The 16,424-nt window shown below is 43.8% G+C and overlaps 1 protein-coding gene across 1 annotated transcript in view; it reads right to left on the bottom strand.

The window, feature by feature from the left end:
• Window positions 1–411: 411 nt before the first annotated feature.
• The window catches only part of LOC119210843 (short transient receptor potential channel 7-like), a 30,567-nt gene continuing 14,554 nt past the window's right edge, over window positions 412–16,424 (bottom strand). The window contains exons 6-12 of the mRNA XM_037461321.2: window positions 14,747–14,980; window positions 13,534–13,798; window positions 4,794–4,989; window positions 3,536–3,757; window positions 1,496–1,576; window positions 738–813; window positions 412–566 (exon numbers count right to left, since the gene is read on the bottom strand). Of these exons, the coding sequence (XP_037317218.2) occupies window positions 427–566; window positions 738–813; window positions 1,496–1,576; window positions 3,536–3,757; window positions 4,794–4,989; window positions 13,534–13,798; window positions 14,747–14,980 (1,214 nt within the window). The 3' untranslated portion in view covers window positions 412–426. The remainder of the gene's footprint in view (window positions 567–737; window positions 814–1,495; window positions 1,577–3,535; window positions 3,758–4,793; window positions 4,990–13,533; window positions 13,799–14,746; window positions 14,981–16,424) is intronic.

Raw genomic sequence — 16,424 nt, 5'->3', positions numbered from 1 at the left:
ATTAATTAGATAGCCTGGTGTGTCGAGGAGATCGGTATCTCGACAGGCGTCACTGTGCTTGTCCGAACACAGTGAAGCAAACCTTCAGACTCCCCGAAGACGTTTATTAGAACTGGAACGCCGACACAGACCCCTTCGACTGAGTTTACTTCCCCTCTGAACCTTCAACCTCATGCTGCCGTGCTGTCGCAGATAGGTTCCTTGCACATTCCTCCTTAATTGGACCAGTGGGTAATACAAAACACAAAGTTTATGCCTCTCCCGCTGTCCCTTCACTTTCTTGTCTGTGTATCTTATAAACATCCTGCCTCCCTTTCTCCCCTCACTGCTCTCCGCCTGCTCCTGCGTTCACCCTCCCTCACATCTTCCCTCCCTCCCCCCCCTTCGCCCCCCCCCCACCCCTCTCTCTCCTTCTTGCGAGTCCTGTCAGTGTCTCATGGTGGTCTTGCCAAACTTGTCGCCGAGTTGTTGGATGAGTAGACCCAGCTCTCCCGCGGCATCGGACTTCTCCTCCAGGAGCTCGTAGCGGAGGCTGGAAATGTCTTGTTTGATCTCCTTCAGCTCACCTACGACACGGTCACCCACGGAACGGGTCATCTTTAACAGCCATATTTGCTATTTGCATTCATAGAGTACATGCAATACTTTAATATACAGAGAGACTTCATCTCACATGCACTCTCATGCAAATAATGAGGCAATGAGAGCGGGCGTTAACGGAGAGGACGTTTTTGTACCTTCGTTAATTTCGTCACTCTCTCTGTCCACCTGGGCCTTCAGCACATACCTCTTAGTCAGGCGTTTCATGATATTCTACGAGACGGAGAGAGGGCAAGGGATTAAATAGAGGGAAGGCGATGAGGGTGAATATTTACCTGCCACCACACGTACAAATCTACACGTCTATCTGCCTTATGCGAGAGAGCCCACACAATCCGCGAGAGTCGGGGGAAAATAGCAATGGACGTGTGGAGGCCATTAGGCTTCCCTTTGGGGGAAAAGGTGATGGGCGGACTCAGGAGGAGAAGCATCTCTTGCCTTTCTCCGCGCGATACTTACCGAGTGTCTGCCTCCCATCTTCTGTCAAACAGCTCATTAGAGGCATTTTCAGCCTCTGCTCAGTGTCTCTCTCTCTCTCTTTCTCTCTCTCTCTCTTTTGGTCATTCCTTTTCTTGCTCTTTCACTTGCAATCACTCGTTCAATTCTGCTTCCTTTTCAGTCGATGCCCTTTCATACAATCTCTTGAAAAAGTGCCTCCCTTCCCCACTCTTCCATACCTCTCTCTTTTATAGCAGTTTCTTCACCTTTTTGTACCCACTCATTTTCTGCATCTCTCTTCCTGTCATCCTGTATCACCCTCCAGGCACTGACTTTTTTTTGTTCTATATTAATTGGCCTAAATATTTCTCTCTCTCTCTCTCTCTCTCTCTCTCTCTGTAATTCTTTATATTACGCTTTTTCTTTCGCTCCACCCATCCTCTACCCCCTGTCTTACCTGGTATCTGGTCGGGTGTTCTCTCGATTTTCTGGGGATGAACTCTTCTCCTGGGCGCGGATAAGTCCTGAGGTGTTCATCCTGTTGGAACAGTGAGATAGGAACAACAGTCCAGTGTTAACGTCACATTTCAGGGTTGAGTGATCTCCAACAATAAAAGTATTTGAGGTTGTCGGCAGAACAAAATAACGCTGAAAGGAAGGTGTCTGGTGCTCACAGATGTCTTTGAATCTCTATCAGTTTCTAGGTTTCCTCTACGTCCACGAGCTGGCCCCAGAGCTTGGACTGCTGCATATGCACCAATATGCAGCATATGCACCAATATGCAGCAGTGCATATGCACCAAAACGATGGAACGATTAAACTTTTAAAAACATACATACAAATAAATAACATGAATTTTTTTATGCGCCTTTCCTTCACATTAAAAGTTGCCAGCTGAGGTGCTTCGGGCCTCTGATCTGGATCTCCTGGACGCCTGCTTTAGATATCTTCGTGCACATCTTGTTGGTAAGAGAACACGAGGTACACTCAAAACACCAGAGCGCTAATATATATCTCATCTTGCCTGCAAACGCCGTGGGTTTTTCCCCAGGAAGGCCTGGACAGCGTGGCTGGCAAGAGGCATGTTAGAATAACCTGCTGACCCGAGAACCGGCTCAGGATACGCACAAAAACAAGTTGATGGATTGAGGCACATTTAAGCTCTTTCTTAAGAATAAAAGCCAGAAGAAAATATTGCTTGAGTTCATGATACAAAACCCACAGCACGCAGCCTACTAACAGAATCATCACTGAAAAAAGAAACCATGGGCTTGGACTGACTTTACATTGTATATTCTTTTGCAATATGAAGTGAAGTATCTTGTGCTCAACGAAATAACCCAATTTACAGTCATTTTGTAGAAAACACAACATTTCACTGCATCAAACGCTAATTATTTGCAATTGAAGGGCAAATGAAATGTTAAATGAGATTAGTACTGCTTTTGCTTCATGGGAATTTGAGGGACACATTTTTAATGCAGGTATTGTACTGTATACAAGTGACTTGCGTTGATAGCCTCCGCTGCCTGATGTTAACAGAAATTCATTCTCTTTACTTTTAGCACGCCAAGAAACACGAACCAAAAGAATGAGAGGAAAAAAGGCCTGATTAAGAGTGACCACGCCGTCTTCTCCGGATCTCACTTGACATTCACTGTAGTTGCGCGTGGGGTTTAACTATTGATCGAATGCTGAACCTGCTCGACTCCGCAGTTCAATTATCAGAGCTGAACAGAAGTTCAGGAGCTCACAGGGGCAGCGAGGTGTAACTCATCTTGTCCCCATCCAAAACCTGCCCAGGCATTTGAGGAGCGGCAGGCCTGACTAATAGCTTTTAAGAGGCGCTGGTTTGAGCCACCTGAGGCATGGAATCAGACAGAGGTAACGCCCGCAGACAGGGCCTGTGTCAGATGGCCTATATGCTACTTTCTTGACGCAATAGTTTCTTTTGATTACAGGGATTTCATTTGCATGGACAGTCTTTTAGTGGGAGAACATGCAAAAAAAGGAAGGAAGTGAAGTTGCATTGCAAGCATACTGCGGGACTATAATGTATTTTCTCAACCACAACGCCATCGGAGCACATTGTAATATATATATGTATATGTATATAATACATGTATATGTATCTCTCTCTCTCTCTATATATATAGATATATACAGACAAAGGTAGAAAGCAAAGACTGTAAACCAAGTGAGTTGGCCATAGCTTAACTCTAATAGAAATAGCATAGCTGTTTACTATATCCGTTAAAACTGTCCATTAGTAAAATGAAAAACAATTTACATGGCATCAGTAATTAAACTTGTAATTATCAGCCCTTACCAGAGTTTCTGTAAAATGTGGGGACAATGAAATCAAAGCACTTAAAACGGATAACGATGCTTACACAAAGGCAAACATTTAAAAAATCCCAGTAATCAGTAATAATTTCAGCCCTTTTGTTGAGCTTCTACCCAGAGAAATAACAAAATATAGTTTGCTCAACAGACCTTGGCCTGTGAGTTGAGCATGCCCAGCTCCAGCTCGTTGTTGTGGTGGCGGCCGTTGGCCTTGCAGAGGCGTATCAGACAGGACTTAATGCGGAGCACCAGGTAGTAGAAGGACTTTGGGCTGGGAACCATGTTGAAGGGGGCGGGCAGGGTGCGGCCCTCGTCAAAGTAGGAGAGCCACAGCTTGGCGCGGGCAAACTTCCACTCTACGTCGGCGTCCTCCTGCACAGACGGACGGACAGAGGCAGAGTGCGCGTTCAAAGGAGCTCAGTCCCTGAAGCTTTACAAAACCCCTTTGATTGTAGAAACCTCAGAGAAGAAAACTAGTTACTTCTTTACTTTATTTTTCAAGTCGCTGGCTTGTGTTTTATGCAGATCCACGGCTAATCCGACAAACCGCTGGACCCATCAGCATCATTTATCATCCTGAACTCAAAGATTACACATTTTCTTCTTGGTACAACTTGGTATTTATTAGTGACAGGCAGTAAATCTACCCAAGTACTATGGCTGAGAATGATTTGTATTATACTTTCTACCCCGTTATATTTCAGAGGGATGTATTGGACTTTTTTCACTGAAATTATTTATAATGAAAAAATGAAATACAATAAATGTTTTACAGAAAAAGAAACCACCCCACATAACAATGAATAAAATGAACTCTGTTGCTTTGAGCTACGATAACATACATCTAACTTAATCAATATTAATAATCTGATACCATTATGCTTCCTATAACTAGAGCTCAATTGGGCACATTTTTTGCGTTATATTTTAAATTGCCATATTAGTGCTTTTACTCAAGAAAAAGCTCCTGGCACTTCTTCCAACAGTGGTATTAACCGATGACACTGACTCAGTCACTCTCATCACCAGAGGCTTCAGAGTCCAAACCTTGAGTTGATTCACATTAATGAACCCGAGGCCTCGCGCCATGAGCCGCAGTTTAGCTGCACGGCGCCAGTGCAGACAGCCGCATCGATTAAAGTGAACACGTGAGAGGACCTCAGGTGCGAGATACGCTCTCAGGTCTACAAGGAGGAGGGGTTGAAGAATATGGGGTTGAGTCCACTCAATGAAACGTCGCAGCAGGGGTCGTTGCAGACACAACAGCCGGGGATCGACCCCGCTGCCGAGTGTCCCTTTGATCCATTGAATTGATTTTCTCATTCTCAAATTCTCTCAAAGGCTCAGATGTGATCAGAGTAGACAGTATTATGACCTTCATTATCGACTGACCACCTCATTCATCTACCTCTATCTCCTGGTACGAGCTGTTGATCATGGCAATGAGCATGTTGAGGAGGACGACCACCATCGTGACGTTATAGACTCCGTACAGCACGTAGCCGATGTTCTCTATGAACTTGTGGTCGTACTTCAGCACCACGGAGATCACTTCGGACAGCCCAAAGATTGACCAGAAAAGGGTCTTAAAACTCTCCTCCACCCTGTGAGGAAAGAGAGAAGATGTGGTAGTGAGAGAAAAAAAGCACACGACGAGTGAACACCTAAAGAGCACCGTGTTAGCAGAGAATTGCCGTCTCACTCAAACACATAGAACACACAGCACGTTTGGATATTGTGGGGTTTATGACGTGGCACGGATTAAACAACTGATGATTCATTCGTCCTATTGGAACACATCATCCCATTATCCTACTCACAAACATGCAAACACACACCTTCACTCACACAAACAAAAACAGGTCGGATTTTTGAATTTGAAAAAACAGCGAAAGGGAAGAAGGACTTTAGCGTTTGAGCATCGGTTCAGTGTGTTGAAAATAAATACTGAAACAGAGCTGCAGTTTCCGGCCATTTGTGACTGTTTTTTTTTCTCGTTTCTACCGCACGTCCACAGCCATAAAACTCTATTCAGCTTCATTCTCTGACACTGACACATGGTAAGCTGCAAGACCTGCCACCATTGGCAGTCAGGTATTTCATCTGAGTGAGTGAGTAGCAGGAATGGGATTGAGATGACAGTGGGGGGGGGGGGGGGGGGGCCTGAAATGCCGGAGGGCCCCCCAGTGAAATGAGGCTGTGGGGAGAGAAGAGGTACAGGCTCCTGGTCGGAGGCTGTGGGCCTCTTCCAACTTCCAAATCTTTCAGAAAGAGTTTCACCAGTCAGCAGAGAGCTGGGCGAAAGTACAGACAGAACCCCCCCCCCCCCCCCCAATTCACACCCAGGTCTCCCCTGCTTGCAGTTCAGCTCGGACCCTTCAGGCAGATAGCGTAGCACTTCTTGGGAGTGAAGGAGGTGCATCTGCAGGGGTTCTGAAGTCACAGTTGCTGGCAGTTTTCCTCACACTAGTGCTGGCCAAAACTGAAGAAACATCATTTTTGCGAGTTTGCCACATTCTCGGTTTGCACTCATGTATATACTGACACCAAGGCTAACAAGGGCTGGGACGTGTGCTTTGACCCTATTTCTCAGGGTAAGGACATGAGTCAACTTTCCCAAAATACGGTCTCTTCACATGAAAAACTGGTTAATCAGTCGTTGAATTGAAAAACATTGAAACAAGGCACGAATTAACTAAACTGCTCCAACAAAAGTCTTTCAACAAGACTAACGAATCCGTTTCTGACCAGAAAAACAGTGCAGTGGCCACAGGTCAGAACACAAAGCGCCATTTAGTTGACGCTACTTGCTTGCTTAAAAACTATTTTTAGAAAAAGGTATCTGTCTTTCAACGAGGCTGCACATTTCAGGGACATTTCGTGTAAACAGAAACATCTTCGAAAGCGTTAACAGTCGTTGTGGCGTCAGACAGACACCGCGACACTATCAGTGACCGATGGACGACATCAACTCTCTTTAAATAAGGCCTCATCATTTATCTGGAGCCTCTCTTACAAGATAAAAATGCCTGCCAGGGGCTCCGAAAAATGAAACAAAATGAAAAAGGCAAAAATAATCTGGTCTCTAAAACGTTATATCCCAATTATCCGTCTGATCAAATGATTCCGTCTCCCAGCTCGCCTCCCTCCCCGAGTAAAATGCTCACTCAATTTACATTTTTATGTCCCCTGCCCACAGAAAATGTGAGTGTAGATAATGATGAAGGGTTTTGTTCCAGGAAACATTAATGTGCAATTAAACCAGACATTTTCCCAGACGCGCACACACACACACAATTAAAAGTGCACACGGCCGCAGTAGCTATTTATACACGCAGATCATCTGTTGGCTGTTTGGCCGTCAGGTGGTTTAATAAAAAGTTCTAAAACTGTACAGCATTCTAAGTGCTACCTGAGGTGAACCCCCTCCTCCCAGCAGGATAACACATCATGCATGACTACATTACACCTCGCCAATTACCAAAATGAATAAAAACGGTGATATTGGTTTCTGCAAATGAATCATGCCAGTACATATGTATATATGAGGGGGGGATGGGGGGGGGGATAAAGCTGAGGCGCGAGCAGCCGGGCCAGTTGCCGGCGGTTATTTCATTCACTGAAATCTGTGTGAGATGCCTCTCCGGGAGGAAGCGCAATTATGAAAAATCAAATCAAAAAACATTAATAAATTGGAATTTGTCTTTTGCTAATGTCAGCTCTCACACCGCTCATGGGTGTACTATGACATGACCTGTGACTGGCATATGCTCTGGATAATGGGAGCTTTTTTTTTTCCACGTGAGACAATGAGATAATTTGATTTCAAACTTGTGCGCGTTTGTGTTATAACATCATTGTACCACAGGCGGTAAATCAGCAGGGACAGTGGGTATCTGGAGACAGAGATGGACAGCGTCTTATTATCTGTTATCAAGAGTGACAGCCCCCGATCGGCGGCTAGCAGCACGACGGATGAATACACGCACACTACCACTCCCTCTCACACGCACATATATACACTCAGCCACATATACACATGGTTGTGTGTGTGTGTGTGCGGGGGACTGGGAGTCGGCTCGGTAGGAGCCACCCAAATCCAAATCCCAGACAGACAGAAATTCAGGCCCACGTCTCTCGCTCTCTCTTTCTATCTCTTTTCGTCTATCTCTCTTGCCCATATTCTCATTACATTCCCGTGCCATTTCTTCTTGCAGAGCATCCCTCCCCCCCTACCCTACCCTACCCTCCCACTCACTCTTTCATCCCAAGAGCTTTTAGTCATTTCTGTCCCTCAAGCTATTTGTATGAGTTACACCTTTTACCCCCCCCCCCCCCTCTTTTATTTATTTGCAGCCCCATTCTCAAATTAGATGAGTGTACATGCAAATGTGTTCCGCTCTGCCTCTCTTTCGTTAGCAAGATATTAAATGTATCCTTCTAGATTTGCTCCTTTCTCTCCTCCTACCCCGCAGTCAGTCGGTCAGGCAACTATAGGCGAAACATCTTTAACTATTAAATTGAGTTTAACTTTTTATCTGTCACGCCAAAGGGAGCTGTCTCCATGGCGACAGCACAGGGGCTTGGTTTTAATGAACGACTGCTGCTCCAGAGAGGTGCTGACTTGCCAGCCTATTCTGTTGATAGAAGGGAAATAACAGAGAGGGGGGAAAGAAATCCGAAAGGAATTGAACAAATACTGATGCGTTTGTCTCCTGAGTGTTTCTGCTTCTGTGTGCGTGCACATTTACTCATTTAAATGAGAAAGGATGCAGTTGTTGTGTGTGTGTCTTCGGGCAACCAGCGAGAGAAACCTCGTTAAGCGGGGGTTAAACGCCATCACAAGAACAGCAATTAGAGACTGTTTCGATACCGGATCAAACGCAACATTAACTTCTTTGCAATTCAACTGCTGTCTGGCTGATTTTTTTTTTCTGTCTCTCTATTAGTCTATGTTGTCTTCCTCTTGTCAAGTAAACTAAATACTTTATTATAGGATTACAAACCATTGTATTTGGCTGGTTTTAAATTGACGAGCAATAGTTTAGCTTCAGAAAGCAGGCAGGCTTTGTCCACGTAAGGCGACACTGGGTGAGTCTGCAGGGTGGTTTCTTTCTAAGTGGAACCAACTATGCACACACTTAATCAAAGATACCCAGGTGCAAGAACGCTTTTAACTGCAGGGCAACAAAGGAGATTTGCACACTGAATAAATAGTTTTAGGCTTTAGGACAATCTTACAGAACAAAACTGTAACCTAGACCCTAAAAAAAAGAAAAAGAATGTATTAATTCTATTGTTTGCCAATCTATTTTGTGCCCTCATGTCTTTGTTAGCCTCTACAAAGGTTTACACTATAAAATATTATTATCTCCACTTACACCAAAATACAACAATTACAATCACTAATAAATTCTTTTTAATAGAGTCTATTATAGATGGGGAGGGGGGGATTAACTGGAAACATTAAAAGTTTAGTCAGAGATAGAAACACAAAACTAGCTTTAAGGTAAAAGCCTGAAAAACACACGGATGCAATATTCTTTCTTCTCTGTCTCGACTTCATTGTAATAGTGTCTCCTCTCTGCATTTTGACATTCAGACGTGCTCGACTGGGAACACGACCTCGCCTTCGGAGCTAATACATCCTCTCTCTCTCGACCCCGTGCCCTCCCCACCCACCCTCTCTCTCTCTCTGCCTGTCTCCATTTACATTGCATTACATTTTTTGTTCTTTGCTTTAAGATGTGCCTCAAAGGCTCAAACCAACACAATAAAGGAAACCCTGATATATAAGGAGCAGTTGTGTGAATAGCACTGATAACTAACGGCTGGGAGGAAATCGAACAGCTAAAGAACGTATTAAATAAGTTATTTCATTATTCTTTCCATCTATTCAAATAGTTCCTTGTAATACTGTGATCATGTGGGGTGAGTCTGCCTGCTTGAGTCTTCTTGACCTTCTCTCATCCTTTCTCCCTTCTTTTGTCTATGCGTTCATGCGCATCTTTTGTTACCGCTGTCCCTAATCCTTATTCAGTAGTTTCACCACTGTTTCCACTTCAGCATCAGTACAATCATTATTTAGATTGGTTTCACTGTCCTTGACCAATTGTGTCTTTTTCTATTACTTTAAACTGCCATCACCTATTTCCAAACGCGTTGCCATTTCATCTATCTATCCTCTTCCCCTCTACCTTCCCGGTGCGTCTATGTGTGTCACACATGGTGGACTAGAACAAAGAGACAGGTCCACCTCTCCACGAGCGCTGTTCAAATCTGAATCCTGATAGGTGTGTGTGTGTGTGTGTGTGTGTGTGTGTGTGTGTGTGTGTGTTTGTGTGTGTGTGTGTGAACTCATCTGTACATAAATGTTTGTGTGCCCACACGAAGGTCTTTTATAGCACATGCAAAAACAAACACGGAGAGCAAAGTGTGATGTGTGAATGTGTGTGTGTGTGTGTGTTTGTGCCCCTTTTTGTGTGTCACTGCTAAAGTATATTTGCGCATTAATGTGTGGGATACAAAAGGCATGTCTGCCAGTCGGATAGCCTTTCTGAGTCTTTTTAGGCCTATGGGGACTGAGTATGTGTGGCTTATTTAGGCCGTATCCAGCTGTGCATGTGTATTTACTTTATTGTGTGAGTTTTGGCTTACGGGGGAGTCGGTCTACGTGTGTGTGTGTGTATGTGTGTGTAAGAGAGAGAGAAGAGAGAGAGATCCACCACCTCACTTCCTTCCCCTCACATGAGCACAAGTACACACAATTGCCTATTATTTACAGTCCTACCAAACACATGCAGTCATATGTCGTAGTTGTAGTTGAGTAAGACAGTGACAAAAATGCTGCACTTACAGACAAATAATCAAAATAGTCAGATTCAAACAGAAAAATTCAGTACCCCCTCAATGCACATTTCAGTCTAGGCAGGTGAAAGCCAGCCTGACCCCTAGTGGCAACACTGACAACAATTAAAAACAACAACAACAACAGAATGTAAGGGGGTTTCTGTCTAAAACCATCTCTACACAGCTCACAGAGTAGGCAACTGGAAAGGCAGTGGGCTTTCTCTTGCTTATTCAGACAAAAAAAGAGGGAGACTTTTTAAGATGAGTAGAAATTGTTGATGTTACGTCCCGGCTTAGTTGACCCTGATTTTTCAAATCAGCCTTAAAACTGATCTCTAAAGCAGAGACAAGCACACCTCATTTTTTAAATTACAGTATTTCTCACTCCAGAATTATGACCAAAATCTTTCTCACTGTCCATTTGAACTCCATTAGTCACTGTTTCTCCCTGCCCATCTACCTTTTTCCAGAGGGGAACTCCGTCTGGATGTGGGCAGCCAAGTAGAACGCAGCCTCTGAGACCTCAATGGAGGAGCTGCTGTCCACGCACGGCACAGAGCTGCGGCGTAGGTCGGCATGGCGAAGTGGAACCCTCACGCTAGAAATCCTAACTGGTGCGTTCAGGAAAACGTGGAAAGGTGTGTGTGCTGTTACTGCACCTGACAGATGACTCTGTATATCTGTATATATGTTGCATATGAGCTATGGGTGTGTAAGGTACCGTTTGGTTGGAAAAGCTGGACTTGCTGAACTAATCATGCAATACAAATGTGTGTGTTTATACAAAGCTTAGTCACACACACACACACACACACACACACACACACACACACACACACACACACACACACACACACACACACAGAGAAAGGCATCTGTATCGGAAGCACAGACAGGTGCATAACCTGATAAGAGGAACAGACGGATGGATTGGCAAGCCGTGTGACGCGGCGAAGTCATCCAGAAAAACTGAATCACAATCAACTAAACAACCAAATGGTGGCAACGCCCCTGGAGGTCACTGTGACTTTATCCAATCTAATCCTTCCAATACAAAGAGGTGGACAAACACATCTGAATAGGCAGGTCTTAGTCTTCGTGCAGGCAAACGGTACTGAGTGGTTTTACTGGGAGTACACCAAACCAGCATTCAGCAAACAGTACACGGTTTATGCAAAATGAGGAGGTAGAGGAACATCTGGGAGCTGTTTTTCATGGTTATGAAACCTGTTAATGAAGTACCGAGGGCAGGAATTCAAGTCACACTGTGTGTTTCTCAATTGCTGTGAAAAAAAACTTGTCAGGTTAATTATGCACAAGAGCATAAACACCAGGCTCCACTAAATGTACAGGTTGGTTTTCTAACCTGGCAGGATGGCTCAGTAACCGACAAAGCTACTGTGACCTCTTGATTACACGTGTGAGCCTTAACATACCAGATCATAAACTGCAATTAGATGGACTTTTCCACTCATAATGTAATTATACACCCACTTGTAATGTAATACTTTGGTCTGTTGGATGGAGCTAAAATGAAGGAAAGTGGCAGCTGCGTTGATGTTCAGACTGAAATGTTGCAGGACTTGTTACATATCTTGTTGGTAAGAATTCTACACTAAAATCTCTGAAATGAAACTTTTATTTTCTGGTTGGTGAGAGAACAGACCCAAGGCATTACAGGCCCGATGTATGCACTGCAACCCCTAAGTGCAAATTGACTCAGTTAATTCCCCGTTTGTAATGGATGCTCCCAATGAAGTTAAATGTGGCGCTTTGGCAGGTTAAGTGTAATTAGAGTACTTAGGGTGGTTCCCATCCCTTTTTGGTTGGAGGATTTTCAATTATCAAATACGATAATAGTCTGTCACACTTCTACTCAGACACTCTTAACAGAGCTGTTGTGCCACAAAGAGATAGTTGCATACCCATTAAATAGAGAAAGAAATGATATATATATATATATATATATATATATATATATATATATATATATATATATATATATATATATAGAAAGTGTGAAGTGGACAAAATGCAAAACTATTTGCAGTCTGCATCTGAAATAGGCTTTTAAAAATGCAACTTTTTCTCACATGGCTGCTTTTAATTGTGTGGGGACCAGCCTGAGAGATGCTGCTTACACACGGCTTAATTGTTGCCTTGGCAGTTGTCCACTTTCCTTTGACCAAAGGAGTCCCGAGTGTGGACGACTTGTGACATTTGGTGCAATGGGGTCCAGCGGGATATTGGTTCAAACCATTGCACTCTGAGCAGCAAAGTCACTTGTATCAATAAGTTCAACTGTGACACCACATCGGCCTCTGAAGTTGTTTCCCGTGGTTCGGTACTCGGCCCCCTCGCCTCATCTTTTAAACGCCATTGCATGCCCCTCGCTCTCCTCGTAAGCCACTGAAAGACTCGTCTCCCACGGCAACGGCATCCTGTCTGTCAGGCACATCAACAGGGCTACATAGCTGCCGCCCGCCGCATCACAGAGTCGGTCAACACAATTCACTGGCTTCTTCAAAGAAACTTCACCTAATAGTTTGGAGTGGAATTAAAAACGTTTGAGACACAGACCAGAAACTTCTTTTGCTCTAATTTTACTCTCACATCCTTATGGACTTAACAAACTCAATAGGCCAAGATGTTTTGACTCACCATTGGCTTAATGACATAGACACAATATTGATGCGTTTCCCCACAGCTCAGACAGAATAGTCAATTGACAGCGGCCATTTCCATTTTACGTGTATTTTCTGTTTTATAGTCAAAAATAACGTATTTATCCTGATCTTGAGAGTAGGTTTCTCTTTTACTTTAAAGTAAACGAAAAAAAACATATTATCGGAAAAAAACAATTTTCCTAACCAGAACTAAAAGTAAAACCAAAAATGCCCAGTGCAAGATTTTAGGGGGTGATTGTACCAATTCCACATTCTGCTTATTTAACCAAATAGCCTGATTGATCCTGCAGATTGATGCTCGATATCTGCAACCGAAGGACTATGGATTTGATTAACACGCCACAAACAATGTCATTCAGGAGGAAATATGACAGTGATCTACGGCCATGTCTCAAATTGGATGGGAGCCAAATCTTTCAATTTTTTTGGAATCCATTCTGGTATAATCCAAACATTCTAGTCGTTCCATCTGGCTACACAGTGTTTTTTTTTTAAAGCATTTGCTGATGTTTGTATGAAGAAAGTATGCAGTTATGCATCAGAATGCTTATGTTTAAATCAGACCTAACCACCATCCGATCCCAGTCGCTGTCTTAGCTAAGCATTACTCACGTGGTGAAGGCAGGATTGTACTTGGCTCCCAGGTAGTACGAATAGAGGTTGAACATGCCAATCATGAAGGCCACAAACACCATGATGAAGATGACCATGAACTTGAAGATATCTTTGACCGTGCGCCCCAGTGAAATCTGCAATGGGCCGAAGCTCTCGTTTGCCGGCAGGATGTAGGCGATGCGCGAGAAGCTCAGCACCACGGCGATGGCGTACAGGCCTTCCGAGATGATCTGGGGGTCTGAGGGGCGCCACTTGTTCCTGGCTGGAGGAGAAGAAGAAAAAAGATTTGGAATAATTATTCACATTTGCAGATTCAGAATTTAAAACATTTTCTGATATTCAGTTGAAACAATTGATCTGAGTTTGGTTTATTATCTTTTGACGCTTTTGTGAAAACCATGGATATCTGACACTCACTTTTTCATCTATTTACTGTTATGTCATGGCAGAGTAAGTCCACCAGGTGTCAGCACTGGTAAAGATTCTCTTAGAAGGCAACTAACAAGTTTAAAGTCCAGCAGCTTGGAGCTATTATTAAGGTAAGGTATTACTAAGGTATTATTATGTTGCAGAGAAGTTTTCAACAAAAGGTTTCACAGATTTGTTTTTTTTTAGACGTATTTCGATTTATGTTTAGATGAATATTTAGACCCAAGCACAGGTGAATGTATTTTTCAAAGAAATTAAAATATAAATCAAAAATCAAGCTATTATTAATTATCTGTGGAGGATTGTGAATCCAAACGCTCCATTGCTGTCAGCCTGTGAATATATTTCAGCACTTGCTTGTTGTTGTGGAATTGCGTATTGAATGTGCTGTGCTACAGTCAAGTCAAAAGCTTATGCATAAGACTATCTGCACAATAATGTGTGAACATGTTACCTTAAGTATGCAACATTTACATGTTTATATGACAAATACAACTTATCTTCGAGTGTCCCCAGCGTAGTGTCTAGTGTAGTAACTCAGTTCCCTAGTTTTTCATGACATGAGATTTTTTGAAGTTGAAACAAAACCTATTTTTTCAAATGAAACATAAATGATCATAAATACTCTCGCTTACAATGGTAGAGAAAACAAAGGAAAGAGCGCCACATACAGAGACTCAAGACTCGGTCCAAGCAATCTCTACTAAACACCAGAGAAATCCGTAAAACTCCTTAAAACATCCTCAAAGCATTCTATGACATTTTAGGAGTAACTGCTTACCAAAAGTGAAGTAGGCGACTTCGTCAGGCAGAGAGGCGTTGCTGAGGTCTTTGTCTGGTACGTGCAGGTCCACATACTGCTGGGCTTTGGACGCCTTGAGGAACGCCATGAAGCGCGCCGTGAAGGAAGCAACAAAGATAGACAACATGCCAAAGTCCAGGACATTCCACAGGTGCATGATGTACTCTCTGGGCCCGTCGGTCCAGATCTCCTTACATTCTGACCAAATCATCCCTGAGGAAGGAGGACATACAAATGAGCCACAACCATCGCCTGGGACAAGGCCAATCGCTGAGAGGCTGGCGTGGCTGGCTTTACCGACATTAGCTCTCTACTACAGCTGCCAAGGACTCACGACACACCATTGTATGAATGAGACCGTTCATCGGGGATGAAGCCGGACCAGCCGGAGAGAACCCACATAGACACGGGAAAGAACATGCAGTCTCCACACAAATCGGCCGCTGGGTGGTTTAAAAACCCAGGATCTTGATGCTGTGAGGCGACAGTGCGAACCACCACACCACCGTGCAACTGGAGTAGACCAGGCCATTAGTGCTGGAGTTACCCTTTAATTGTTCTTGTCAAACGGTATGAAGTGTATTTATTCCAATTACAGAGCAACATATGAGTCATGTTTGATGTTTGCACACTTTTTATAAAGAAATCTTTTCAGCACACTTGAATGTTGTAACTTACATTTGATCAGGACCCTTAACTTTACCCGTCACATTAACCCTTATTTCAACACAATCTCCCCCAAAGAAATATATGTAATCTCAACATTACTTGGCCTGGTTTTAAGATATTTGTTGGGTTTGGATGAACAGGTTGAACACACCACCCAAACGCAAAGGCCCTCCCACTACCATTCAGACACCTCACTTATACCTCAGGTGCATACAAAAAATAAGCACACACACACACACACACACACACACACACACACACACACACACACACACACACACACACACACACACACACACACACACACACACACACACACACACACACACACACACCTCTATACGAGACTGCCATTCTTTATTTGGAGCCAAAACAAGGAGAAAATTGCTTACTGAGAAAGCGCCCTGATCAGTACCATCTCTGTAACAATTACCAGGCCTTCAAAGCTTGCAGCTGGAATTAGAATTACCCTGCTCTACCTCAGTCACCCCCCACCCCCCACCGCCCACACACACAGACACACACAACACAACAGCACTTGCTTCCAGAAAGAACGATGCCCCTATACATAAACAAACAAAAACAGGAGCATATGTGCACCGACATCCACAGACCCCTCACATGATGTCATTTGATGTGTGCGTTTGTAGATGAAAGGAAGCACATCAGCAGATGGGAAGCAGCTGAGGTCTGACAGATTCGGCCATGGGCTGTTTATGTAGTGAATATGTCTTTGTCTCACAGCCGTCTCTCAGGCCTGTCTTATTGTGTGGCTCACACTCCACCCCTCCAGCTCCTCCAACAGCTCCCATGTTTCCACCATTTTCTCTCTCTCGCTATTACTTCCTCAACACCACCTTTGAGGTCAAACAACAAATTTCCCTCCAGCTCATCATTACAGCCACTGCTTCAACAAGTCTGGCCAGTGCCAGATTAGAACCAGGAAACTTCTATTGGCTTTCGTGGTGGCTTTCGTCCGCTTGGTTGG

This window comes from Pungitius pungitius, chromosome 2 (genome assembly GCF_949316345.1).
Source record: "Pungitius pungitius chromosome 2, fPunPun2.1, whole genome shotgun sequence".
NCBI lineage: Eukaryota > Metazoa > Chordata > Actinopteri > Perciformes > Gasterosteidae > Pungitius > Pungitius pungitius.
Note: the sequence above shows the minus strand (reverse complement) of the source record. Positions and strands in the feature narration are given on the sequence as shown.